Source organism: Canis lupus, chromosome 10 (assembly GCF_003254725.2).
Source record: "Canis lupus dingo isolate Sandy chromosome 10, ASM325472v2, whole genome shotgun sequence".
NCBI lineage: Eukaryota > Metazoa > Chordata > Mammalia > Carnivora > Canidae > Canis > Canis lupus.
Window position 1 is genome coordinate 7158189 of NC_064252.1, and position 12943 is coordinate 7171131.

The following is a 12943-nucleotide window of genomic DNA, read 5'->3' on the forward strand; positions in this document are numbered from 1 at the left end:
ACATATCAGATAAAGGGCTAGTATCCAGAACCCATAAAGAACTCCTCAAAATCAACACCCCAGGGACACTTGGACCTGCCTCAGCTCAGGTCATGATCCCAAGGTCCTGGGACTGAGTCCTGCATCAGGCTCCCTGCATGGAGCCTGCTTCTCCCTCGGCCTGTGTCTCTGCCTTTCTCTGTGTGTCTCTCATGAATAAATAAATTAGAAAAAATCCCAAAAATAAATAATCCAGTTACGAAATGGGCAGAAGACATGAACAGACATTTCTTCAAAGAAGACATATAAATGGCTAATAGACACAAGAAAAAAATGCTGAACATCACCCATCATTGGGGAAATACAAATCAGAACCCCAATGAGATACCACCTCACACCAGTCAGAATGGCCAGGATGCAGAGAAAGGGGAACCCTTCTGCACTATTGGTGGGAATACAAACTGGTGCCGCCACTCTGGAAAACAGTGTAGAGGTTCCTCAAAAAGTTAAAAATAGAACTTCCCAATGACCCAGCAATTGAACTACTGGATTTACCCAAAGGATACAAAATTGTTGATTCAAAGAGGCACATGCACCCTGGTGTTTATGGCAGCATTATCAGCAATAGCCAAATTATGGAAGGAACCCATATGTCCACCAACTAACGAATGAGTAAAAAAAGATGTGGTATATATATATGCAATGAAATATTACTCAGCCACCAAAAAAGAATGAAAACCTGCCACTTGCAACAATGTGGATGGACCTAGAAGGTATTATGCTAAGCAAAATAAGACAAATACCATATGATTTCACTTATGTGTGGAATTGAAGAAACAGATAAATACAGGGCAAGGGAAGGAAAAATAAGATAAAACAGAGAGGGAGACAAACCATAAGAGACTCTTAACTATAGAGAACAAACTGAGGGTTGCTGGATGGGAGGTGGGCAGGAATGGACTAAATGGGTGATGGACATCAAGGAGGGCACTTGTTGGGATGAGTACTAGGTGTTAGTTGTAAATGATTAGTCACTAAATTTTACTCCTGAAACCAATATTTGCACCATATGTTAACTAACCTGAATTTAAATTTAAAAAAAAAAATTTAAGATTCAGATATGTATGGGGGAAAAAGTAAACCTTGACCCTAGGGCCAGACACGTATACTAACAGCATGACCTTGAGTAAATCACTTGCTTCCTATATGCTCATTCTCTTCCATAAAACAAAAATAACAGTACCTGCTTCATAAGGTTTTGTGAAAATTATGAGTTGATGTATAGAAAGTACTTAGAACAGTGTCTTAATAAGTATTGGACATCATTGCTATTTTTATTGTTGTTAGTAATATATTTTACGTCACTTTTCTATGATAGTAAAGTCAACCTTTTGCTTATTCTCCCAACTCACCCTGTGTAATCTCAGCTGGGTCTTGTGCCCCAGAACAACCTAGATGGTGGTAACTCTCAAATCTTAATCTCCAGCCCTGTCTACCCTGTACAGCCAGCTTCCTGCTGAAGGGTATCCCAGAAGACGCCACTTTATAGTAGATCGTCTCTCCCGCTTATGAATAGCTAGAGATTATTCTGGAGTTCTCTGTCCACCTTCTCCTTTTTCTCATCCCCCAAAATAGCAAAAGGCCAGCAGAAGGAAGGGAGCTAGAGTTAAATGACAGAACTGGGTAGCAGGGGGTGGGGGCCCTGGGGAAACAGATTCCTCTCCTTTCTTCCCACCTCTCCAAGTCATGGCCAGAACTGATTCTAGTGGCCTGAGTCTGGGTTGAGGAAGGTATTCTCTAATATTAACTATCGTCCCCCATTCAATAAACAGAATGTTAGTCAAATCCTTTGTTCTTCAAAAGCAAATAATGGAGTAAAAGACTCTGTTGCCTGGGAGTGTTTATTCACCATGTCCAACAAGCCAGTTTTCTCCACAGTTGTTACACTGGCCTCACCCCAGGAATCTGAATCACTGCATTATGATAGGATGGGCTGGGCGGACCTGTTGGTGCTGCACCAGGACCCTTCTCTGCCACTGAACTTCAGGCTGTTTCAGGACCACGATCATCATTTTGCAAACAAATTGGTGGAATGGTTCACTCTTCTGCACCCCTTCCACAGCTCCACCCTAAGTGTGAGAAAGAGCAAACAGCAACTACAGACACATTCACACTTGGAATTAGCAGATTGTAGGTGCTTTATGAAAATACAGAGCCGATGTTTAAAACAAGTCAAGGAAAAAAACAAAAAAAAAAAACAAAAAAAAAAAATTAAAAAATAAAACAAGTCAAGAAGCCCAAAAAATTTATATACTTGTGTCATATATATTTATATATATTTATATATTTTATATGTTATATATATTTATATTTTATATATAATAAATATATACAATAATATATGTAATATAGTATATTATATATATAACATTATATATTATATATTACATATATTATATATATTGCATATATAATATGTAATATGTGTATATATGTATATATAATATATATGTTATATATTATATATACTATTTATTATTGCATATAAAATATATATAACATATTTATTATGTATAGAATATAAATATATAACAAATATATAAATCCAAAAATTCATGTTTTAAGTGACAGGGAACTCTGGAAGGCTATTAGCTTACAGGCTGTAGAATGTAGCATACTTTAATGTCCTTGTACTTAATTTCTGCCAGCATCATTCTGATTATAAAACGCAACTTCTCACCTGACCGTATATTATAGAAAGAACACGAACTTAATATAAAGAAGTAGAGTTTTCCAACTCTACTATTTCAAACTCTAGAAATAGAGTTTTCCCAACCCTATTTGACCACCTTCTCCTCCCTGGGTATCAATCAAGACAGGAAATAACTAACGTTCGAACTTCAGATGTGTTTTATCTGTATTTCCTTGTTAACCTAACAGTTAAGATTAAGCAACTATTTCATGTGTTCTGAGTAACAAATAATATCCCGCCTCAAATTGCCAAGTGAAACATGTTTCTCCCTATTTATAGGATTTATTGAACTTTAGGCATAGATTTTATGAAATGTTTACTTTGAATTATTTGTCTGTCATTTTATGCTATCCTCATGCTTCCACCATAAAATTTGTAAGTTATTATAAACTCAGCATCTTAAAATAAGGGATGGGTGATACAAAAAATTACCAAATACACATTCTACTGATTCCATTCCTTTTACTTATTTTAATCTTTATTTTCCCCATAGGTCATAGAGCTGAATATATGACTACAAGGTAGGAAAATATTTTATTGTAATTCATTGTGTCTCTCTTTTTTTTTTTCTTTAAAAACAAGCAACCATTCAGTGCTGTGAGAATGAACGTGTTTTGTTAACACGGAATATCATTTTGACTCGACAAAACATAGTAACCTGAAATGTTTGGGGTTCTCACCAAACCAGATTTGCTCTGGGAGATCTGAGCATTTCCCAGTGTAATTATAAAGCTCTTTAATGAGTAGACTGCTTAAGGAAGACCTAAATTGAATGGGCTTGGTTTATCTGATCCAAAACACTTTCAGTTCCTAGGAATAGTCTGATTTGATAATTTAATTAAGAAGCAACGTTATGTGCATATCTGCTATGTTAGCAAATAGAAAGCATGATCAGTTACTTTCTGTTCCTACTTTTCCATAAAACGTAGAAATATATCGAACCCTCAGGATTTTAGCTTCTTACCCCGTTTGGGTTCACATTAAAGATTTAACTTTTAATATTACAGCCATCTTGCAATTTTTTTCTTTTGTTTTTTTTTTTTCCTTTTTTCCATTCATAAAGGGATTGAAGCTACTTACTGCTGAGAAAGAAAAGCCTTTTTGGAAGCAGATTAGATTCTGATTTGGGTTGGGAAAAGTTTGCAACTTTTATTTTTCTGTGCCAGCATTTCTGTAACAGCCAGAAATTATTCTAATTAACCTAGCTAGACTTTACACTCTTGAAGCAGAGTTCTCTTTGAGGTGAGAGGCATGTAGAACACTGGTGTACGTGCGTGTGTGTGTGTGTGTGTGTGTGTTGCAATAATTGGCAAGTTGATTTTCAAGGCTCTATAATGTTTCTGCTGGGCAGTTTATTCAAAAGGAAGCCTTTCTTCTTGGTGAATCAACTAGAAAGATACACCTGGTGACTTGTCTAAATGTTACAAAAATACTGAGGGTTTTTTTTTTCTACCTAATGTGCATGACAAAGAGGAATATTACTTCTGCATAATATGCAGTTTATGAAGCTTTTTTCATATATATTATCTCCGTGCTATCGAGTGGTTAACCTGTTGTCTGTATATTATAATTAATGTCAGGCACTTCAAAAAAGGATTTGTGTTAAAAAGGGAGGAATACAAATATATTAATCTGCAGTAAGAACTATCATTGCTAAAAGACTAGATACTCATGTTGACCCGACTCGTGCTTCCTCTCCTCCACATGGGGTCCTACACAGGAGGCCAGATTATCCAGAAGTCCTATGGGAGACACCAAACCAGAACGTGTCACACAACCCAAGTGTTGAATGGCATGGCCCCGGTTCTGTTCACTGGATGTGTACATGGTAAAGCCAGAGCCATCAGGCGCCTGATAAGCCACCTCTGCCGCAGAAAGTACTTTGATAAGCACTCGGCAGTTTGTTTTCATGTCAGGTGTCTTTCCCAAGGACCGTCTTCACATCTGTCTCCTACTTTAGAATAGTCAGGAGAGGCAACTTGCAGGCTTATGGTAGACAACTCAAGAGATATATCTTCCATTGCCTCAACCGGGGGTACTCTGCTCGTCTGAGTCACACAGGAGCAATGATCTAGCCCTCCTAGGGGGCTTTGGCTCCACTACAGGATTTGCTTGTCCCACGATTCAGTGACCAAACGAGCGGAGTCTGTGTTCTTACCCCTTAGCTTTGTCAACGGCTCCAGGTGTCAGCAAGTGTGCAGCTCTGCTGGGCCTTGTCATAACTATTTTTTTTTTCTAATTTCTGTGTTGGATGCTTTGAGATCTTGGGGCTTTGCTGATCTTAGAGGGGACTGTCACTCCCAAGGTTAGTCAATTCATTGAAATAGTGAAGGTCCAGTGCTCAAGCATGCCTTTTTGTGTGTGAACCATCCAATCCAGACCCTAACCCCAGCCACACCCTTTAGGCTTTCACATTCAAGGTCACTCTCCCCCTTCCCTGATCACCACAAAGCCCAGTACCAGACAACTAGAATCAGTCCCTATTCCCCAGAGCCCACCAAAGTTATTCAATTTAGCCAATCCTAAACCTGCCTGCACTCCCTCTGCCTCCGCAACTGACCTCGGGTGTACCCCTCTCCCATGTAGTACCATGCCCCCTCCCCTTGGAGGTGTGGGTAACAAACTGCAATGGCAGTTGCTTCTGATCTGTTGGCCTCACCATACCTGAATAAAAATAAAGTCTGCATTTTAAAACACTTGTAAAATAACGAGGGGCACCAGGGTAGTGCATTCAGTTGGGCATTGATGCTTGGTTTCAGCTCAAGGTCACGAGATTGAGACCAGCGATGGGCTCTGCACTGGGGGTGGAGTCTGCTTGAGGCTCTCTTTCCCTCTCCCTTGGCCCTCTCTTCCCTCCCCCCGTAAATAAATTAAAATTTAAAATCTTTAAAAATCACTTGTGAAATAATGAAAAGAGTGGCTGAAATCAAGCAAGTGCAGTTAAACCCCTTGGTGGGTGACTGTCTTGGTTCTTATGCCCACGAGATCCTTTCCTCGGTGAATAGCACAGAATCCAGGGTCTACAAGAGATTTCAGAAACTTCAGCAGTGGCTGGACATGACATGCCCCTGGTAGAAGTTTCCGTATTCACGTCTAGACACTTGCGAAAACTCCTCTTAACCTCTCGAGCATGTGGGGCTTCGGGTGCCGCTTGCGCACACCCTGTTAGCCCTGTGAGCCCATCAGCTAGTTGAGTCTTAGAATTTACCAGTGGAAGGCAGGCAAGTTTGCTCCTCTGCCTCCCTTGATAGCCTAAGAATGTGATAGTATCTTATGAATCTAGTCCGTCTTCCTCATACTCTTGGGATTTTATTGCTCACCTAGCCTTCCTAAGCTTCAGTGAACTGGAAAGGTAATTCTTCCTAGACAGTCTGCAGCGTAATGAAGGGCTTTGCCTAATTTCCAGATGTGATGTATACCCTCCTATAAGCCTTCCAATTAAGAAGTTAAAATTGGACTGTCTGGAGAGCAGTCCTGGGACTCTTCCACGTGTTCCAGTCAGCACAGTTGTAGAAGCTGAGTCAGGTGCTTCTGGCCTTCTGTGCTCTAAAGGAAGAGGCCAAAGAGGCTCCCTCTCTCTCCATGACAGAGCAAGATGATGCAGGGTCTCAATAGAGTGCGAGGTGCACCTGATACACATCCGTTAGAGAGACTAGTTTAGGCCTCGAAGCAGGCAGACTGGAGATGGAGAATCCAGAACAGAATAAAGGGGTGCCTCCCAATGCTCTAAATATTTAAGCGATGAGATAGTTTTTATAAAGAAATAATAATTCATATGAGCCTGTGTCCACCCCCTCCCTGAGAAAACACTGAAACCCCAAACTCATTTTTCACTTGTGACCCCATCAGTAGTCACTTTTGCATAAACTAAAGCCCCATTTGTATCTGAGGAATATTGAACAGATGAGATGTTATTTGCGCTGAAGAATTATGTTGTAACTAAAAATGTTATATTTAATTTCTCATATTGGGATTTATCAAGATCCCTGATTTTTATGACTCATTGGGTTTTCTCTGTGACTCATAAGCCAGTCGAGTTTGTAACACTTGGCCAGATAGCTCACAATCCCATTTTTAAACAAACTAGCAAACAAATGTCATATACAGCATGCAAGAAAAGGGGTAGTCTGAATGTATGGTTTGTATAGTTTTTGATTACATAGGTGAAAGTAAATAAATGGGAAAGGGGGGAAGGACTATTTTCCCCCATGGGTGGGGGTGGAGAGGGAACACAAGAATTCCTGTTTGTTTGATTTTGATGTGACCTATGGGTGTTTAATTTATTGTTTGATTTCTGCCGTGCTCAGTAATTATATTCCCTTCCCTTAGGCCTCCAAATGTTCCCCCTAAGCCCCAGAAACACAGGAAGTCCAGACCCCGCTCACAGTATAATGCTAAGTTGTTTAATGGGGATTTGGAAACATTCGTCAAGGTACTGGCACCAGCCATCTGAGTGGCTGATCTCCACGCTTCTTACTATAATGGTCTCAGCCTCTCATAAAAGGAGGCAGGTCATTATGTCCAAGTCTGTCCTGGGGCTCTTTGCTTTCCCAGAAAATCAATATAATATTTCCTGAAGTCAGAGAGGAAAGAATATTTGGTTTGAGTGCCTTCAGAAGAGAAAATAAATGTGGGTATTATGCTGGCAAAAGAGAAGGCCCTCTTCCTTTCTTAAAAAAATAAAAAAGGGTGGGGCCATAATTTGTGCAAAAAGGAAAAGAGCTACCTGATAAAATACTCTGTTTTTACTCCTGCAAATTAGATGGCACAAAATTGTTAAAGTATATTGTTAGGGTAGCTCTGAAGCACAGCAAGAGTTTGGATTTCCCATGACTTTAGGAATTCATTATATTGGATAAATTGTAAGACCCTGTGGTCTGTATCTTGTATCTCTGCTGTGTTTACTCTGTCTTCTTTTTCATCCTGTATTTCTGATAATGCTTCTAGCCGAGGACGAAGGAACTCACACGCAAGACATCAGGTATAGTGCTACAGGGAGGCGAGGGCACAACCTCTTTTACTCCTGGTATCATTTTCAAATCATAATCATGCTTGGCTTTAATGAGATGTTTTAAGGTCTTTGAAAGAAAAATGTTTGCAGTTGGAAATTAGGTTTAAAAATAGGTTTTACGGGGATCCCTGGGTGGCGCAGCGGTTTGGCGCCTGCCTTTGGCCCAGGGCGCGATCCTGGAGACCCGGGATCGAATCCCACATCGGGCTTCCGATGCATGGAGCCTGCTTCTCTCTCTGCCTGTGTCTCTGCCCCTCTCTCTCTCTCTGTGTGACTATCATGAATAAATAAATAAAATCTTTAAAAAAAAAAAAAAAAATAGGTTTTACTATTTATAGATTCCTCTCTCACTTACTATAGAAAGAATTATAGAAATCAAACACTGACTTAAGAGGAATTGTCGTTTCTAGTAAAAGTGGGACCCTACTCTTCAGCCATCTTGTATGTTGGCAAAGTGAACACCAATAAAAAATAAATTTATTATTAAAAAAAAATCTAGCTAAAGTGGATAAACACTTAGTTTTCACCTTACGTATTTGGCAGTTGTACCAAGTTTGAGTCGAGGGCTTTTGTTAAGGCAAGTCAATATTCAATACCAAATGCACATTAGTACTGGATTATGGACCCTCATGTAAATTATACATAAAAGAGAAGAGCTTTCTCTTTCGTGGCTAACATTTTATGTCACGGACTCCATTGTTTCTGAAGAGTAAATTTATGTAGGAAACCACATCATTAGCAACCTCCCTTAACATGTTACAGATGTCTTCATGTCTTTAAAGGGAGATCTTGTCAAATATGTGCATTAATGGGTAAAAAATGTGTGTGCGCGCATGTGGCAAGGACAGATAGATAGATAGATACACATATGCTTGCACACACACAGAGATTGAAAGCCACTGGACAGTCTAAATTGCAATCACAAACCCACTGCTGTAAGCCTCCAAAGAGCCTTATTGGCTCTAATTTAATATAAAATTATTGTCAAATTTGATTAGTTTCCCAGCCCAAGGCTTATAAGCAGGGGCAAATTAGATGGAGAGAAGGGAAGATAAAGATAAGATGAGAGCAGAGATGTGCAGCTGATGGCCTGACAGAGAGAATATAGAAAAGCTCAAAGAAACAAGTGTGTGATTCCGTTCTATTTGATAACACAGTACGAGGGTGACTGCTTAAGATGCTAGGAGAGCTCACATTTTTAAAACATTTTTTCATTAAGAACAGTTAATGGAAACCAAACTTAGGTACTAAAGAAGGAGTAAACCAGTTATCATGGGCAATTCACTTAGGTAAGCTCTTGCACGTCCCAGATGGCATATTAGAGAATCTTGGGTTATAGCAGTGAAACAGTGGATCTCGAGATCCCTGTGCTTCTGAAAAGTGCTCCATCAGTTGAGGTCCCCACAATATCATTGTGAGACAGCAAGAGCAAATCACCTTTCCTTTTTCCTGTGGGGAAACTGAGGCACAAAGGGATAGATTTGAATGATACGTGGAGCACAGCCCATTGTTTCACTTCTTATAAAATATTTTCCACCACAGCATCTGGCATCCATGAAATGAAATCAAAACACACACACACACACACACACTTATTACTTTTTTGACCCCAAAATTCATTGTATCTGAATAAAATACTGATGGTAAGCAAACAATTGGCAATTACCTGAGTAAATGTAAAAATGAAAAGATTTTTTTAAATAATGTGCAAACTTAAGACATTTTTATTTAGAACTCTCTTAGTGCAAACATTTTTCTTTTAATAACATTTTATTCTTTCTTTTTGTTTTAATACTAAGTTCTCAGCAGAAGTGCGAACTAATATTCTCCTTTTATCACTTACATTTAAATATTTGTTGCTCTTTTAGATTACAGTGTTAAGTGAATTGTTCGTGTAAGAGTTACTTCAAAAAAAAAAAAAAAAAGAGTTACTTCCCCTAAAACACACTTGTATCTTAAAGAAAAATCCGCTCACATACTCAGTAAGTGTCAATGTAATTACATTGCTCTTCTTGAGCTAACTGGTCCACACTAAAGAGTTTTTATTCTTAAGGACCTTCTCTAAGAAATTAATAAAATGTACATCCCTAAAACAAATTAGCTAATTAGAGAAGCTTAATACAGTCTCCAGAAGTGATTGAAGCATTAACTGGTTTACACACTGATTAGATGGTCTTAAAACCTAAAATAAAACTTCCTCAAGAAGTGTATTAGCCATTCTAGGAATAGTAAAGAGTTTTAATGGCTCAGCTGCATTATTCCCAGTCCTTCCCCTGTTGCTTAAGTGGAAAGGTTAGTGGATTCTGAATTGTTCTAATATATTAAAGCAACCAAATTCTTCTTGTGTTTCAGAATAAAATTCCTCATGAATTAGTACCTGATGTCTGCTAATTCATTTTGAACCTCCATGTTTCCTGTAAAGATCTAATTCCTGAAAGAGCAGAGTCTTTAAAAGTACATGAAAAATAACTCCATAGTCAGTAACCTTCTTTAACTACATGGAGTGCATGGCATTGATGCATATTTAACTGTGACTTCAGCAGCTCCTTCATCTCATCTGTCATCCTATACATGTTTTAAAACATTTCCAGAATTCACATTTGTTCAGTACAGTGCACTGACTATATTACAAGACGTGGGGAAAGAGGCAAAAACTGCCCCTTCCTCAGGAAACAAGATCTAATGGGATGTGCATTTGTGCAGTTTTTTCATAAGCCTAAAAACGATGAAAAATCTATAAGGATGAGTAAGTTCTGGTGAAAACCAAATGGATATATAACACATTATAATCATCTATAAAGCAATCTTCATATCATGCATCTGGAAGCATGTAAGTTTGTTTTATGACAGTTATCATCCAGATGGCGTGCTCTCAGGGATGTCACGGAGAGGATCCCGAGATGTCTGAAAGGTTGGGTTTAGTGACCAGTACAGCCAGTCAGCCCTAAGATGCTGTGGTTGGAATACACAGAGTTCTCTATAGGTCCATTAGATTAATTACTTGTATAAATAACCCTTAATAAAAGGAGTGATTCATGTGTTCACTTTGATACATGAGCCTAAAAATAAGTAAAAGAGATGAATTAGCTTTGACATCTCTAGACATAACAGAGGAGATTGAAACAGAATTGCCTTAATCGTATTTAATTTGGTTTGCTCCAGAACTGAAATATACCTTTGGTTAAGTATAATTTTTATTTTTGGCCTTAGTGGAATATTTTAGAGGGGGAAGTATTTGGAAATGATCATCTAAAAGAGTAAAAAAGTACTCTCCAATTAGGGTTAAACTGTGAACTTTATTATTATGTGTGATTTATGCCTCTCTTTTGTGGTTGACTGGTTTCCATCTCTTTACCCAGGACTCGGGACAGATTATCCCTCTCATTGTGGAAAGCTGTATTCGGTTCATCAATCTCTATGGTAAGGCATAAACTATGGAATTCTTCTTTTGTCTTTGGGGTTTTTTTAAAAAAGATTGATTGATTGATTGATTGATTGATTGATTGATGTAATTGCTACACCCAACGTGGGACTTGAACTCACAACCCTGAGATCCAGAGTTACATGCTCCACTGACTGAGCCAGCCCCAGGTGCCCCTGAAATTCTTACTTAAAAAAAAAAATCCCTAGGGTCACTTCACTAAATGTGTATTTTCATTTAACGTTTGGTTATTGGGAAAAGGGGGACCTAGAGGTTGTGATGGGATTTTTCAACCTCTCCATCTTCTGTTCTCTTTAGGTCTTCAGCATCAGGGGATTTTCAGAGTGTCTGGTTCCCAGGTGGAAGTCAATGATATTAAAAATTCATTTGAGAGAGGTAACTGCATGTCTGTACCCATAAGCAAACCATGTCAAAAAGGCATCATCTGCTCTAGATTAAAGTGGCATACTCATTCCGTATATTGGAAGTGACTCATCCCAGCTGCACGTCAGGAATGTTTTCCTTCCTCTTAATACCACCCCCAGACTCCTTCCCCATGACCTTAGTTGGTGCCTTACTCTCATTGTAATTGGCTATCAAATAAATCCTACTGCACTGTTACTTTGCACATTATAACTAGCAAAACACTTTAGTGTTAGGCAGACCCAGAATCAGATCACTCTTCCAGTTACTGATCATTTGATTTCAGTCAAGTTACTCCTCTCCTGTTGGGGCCTCAGTTTCATCATCTGCGGAATTCCAGGATTGGTGTAAGGATTAGGTATAATCAGTGAAAATGCCTGACTCTGTGGGGATGGCTTAGTTATTAATGCACCTCGATTGTAATGATTTCTATCATGTCCACTCCTGGCTACGTCTGCACCTTCCTTCCTCGGCTTGGAGGTCAAGCCAAGCGTGCAGAGTGAGGGGCATCATGGCATGGAGGCAAGGCAAGCTTCTCTCTCTCTGCCCCTTTTCCCTTGGCAGGGAGCCCTTGAAAGTTTGAAACCTTAGTGGAAGTGGTAAACTTGGAGCCAGATTGTTTTCCTGTTCCAAGTTCTCTGACTGAAAATGATGTGTAGAGCAGAGTAGCCTGCCCTCTCAGCAGCTAAGCAGTCCACGTCTCTTATAGGAACCATATTCAGCATAATTTGAAATATATAAAGCATCGGTTTCCTGTGCCAGTCCCCACAAGCAAACTGGTTCATTATTTTTCCTTGGAAAATCCCCTAGTATTTTTAATTTGTTTCTGATCTCTTTGGGTGAGGCATTCTCCTGGGGTGGGGGGGGGGGATATTTTGGTGAATTTGTGTTCAGTGATCTGCCAAAGAAAGTGGAGAAAAAGGAATCACAAGTCCCTGAAAATAAGCTGCCTAAGAGGCCAAAAAAAAAAAAAAATAGTTTGAAATGTACAGTTTTTTATGAACCTTGAAACGGACCTGTGATTAAAAATTGGAGTTTGATTTCATTAAGGCTACATATTATGTTGAACTTAAGAAATGTTTTTTAACTTCTTAATTTTAATCTCAAAAAAAAACAGAATTTTAATCTCAATTTAATTCTCAGGGGAGTGGAATAGCCATGCCAATTATATACATTTTAAAACTGCTTACCATAAAGAATATAATTTCATATCTGTGATATATTTTTAAAATTTCTACCTTTTATACAAAAATCCCTGGTACTGGGGATCCCTGGGTGGCGCAGCGGTGTTTAGCACCTGCCTTTGGCCCAGGGCACGATCCTGGAGACCCGGGATCAAATCCCACGTCGGGCTCCC

The 12943-nt window shown here is 39.0% G+C and overlaps 1 protein-coding gene across 3 annotated transcripts in view; it reads left to right on the forward strand.

Annotated features, from left to right (window-relative positions):
- Nucleotides 1-12943, forward strand: part of SRGAP1 (SLIT-ROBO Rho GTPase activating protein 1) — a 276854-nt gene that overhangs the window by 220168 nt on the left and 43743 nt on the right. For 2 of the 3 annotated variants that reach the window (XM_025476748.3, XM_049115729.1), the window contains 4 exons: nt 3225-3252; nt 7061-7163; nt 11102-11162; nt 11482-11559. In XM_025476748.3, the coding sequence (XP_025332533.1) occupies nt 3225-3252; nt 7061-7163; nt 11102-11162; nt 11482-11559 (270 nt within the window). Of the gene's footprint in view, nt 1-3224; nt 3253-7060; nt 7164-7678; nt 7713-11101; nt 11163-11481; nt 11560-12943 lie in introns of all 3 variants that reach the window. The other variant, XM_025476749.3, reaches the window with a different exon arrangement.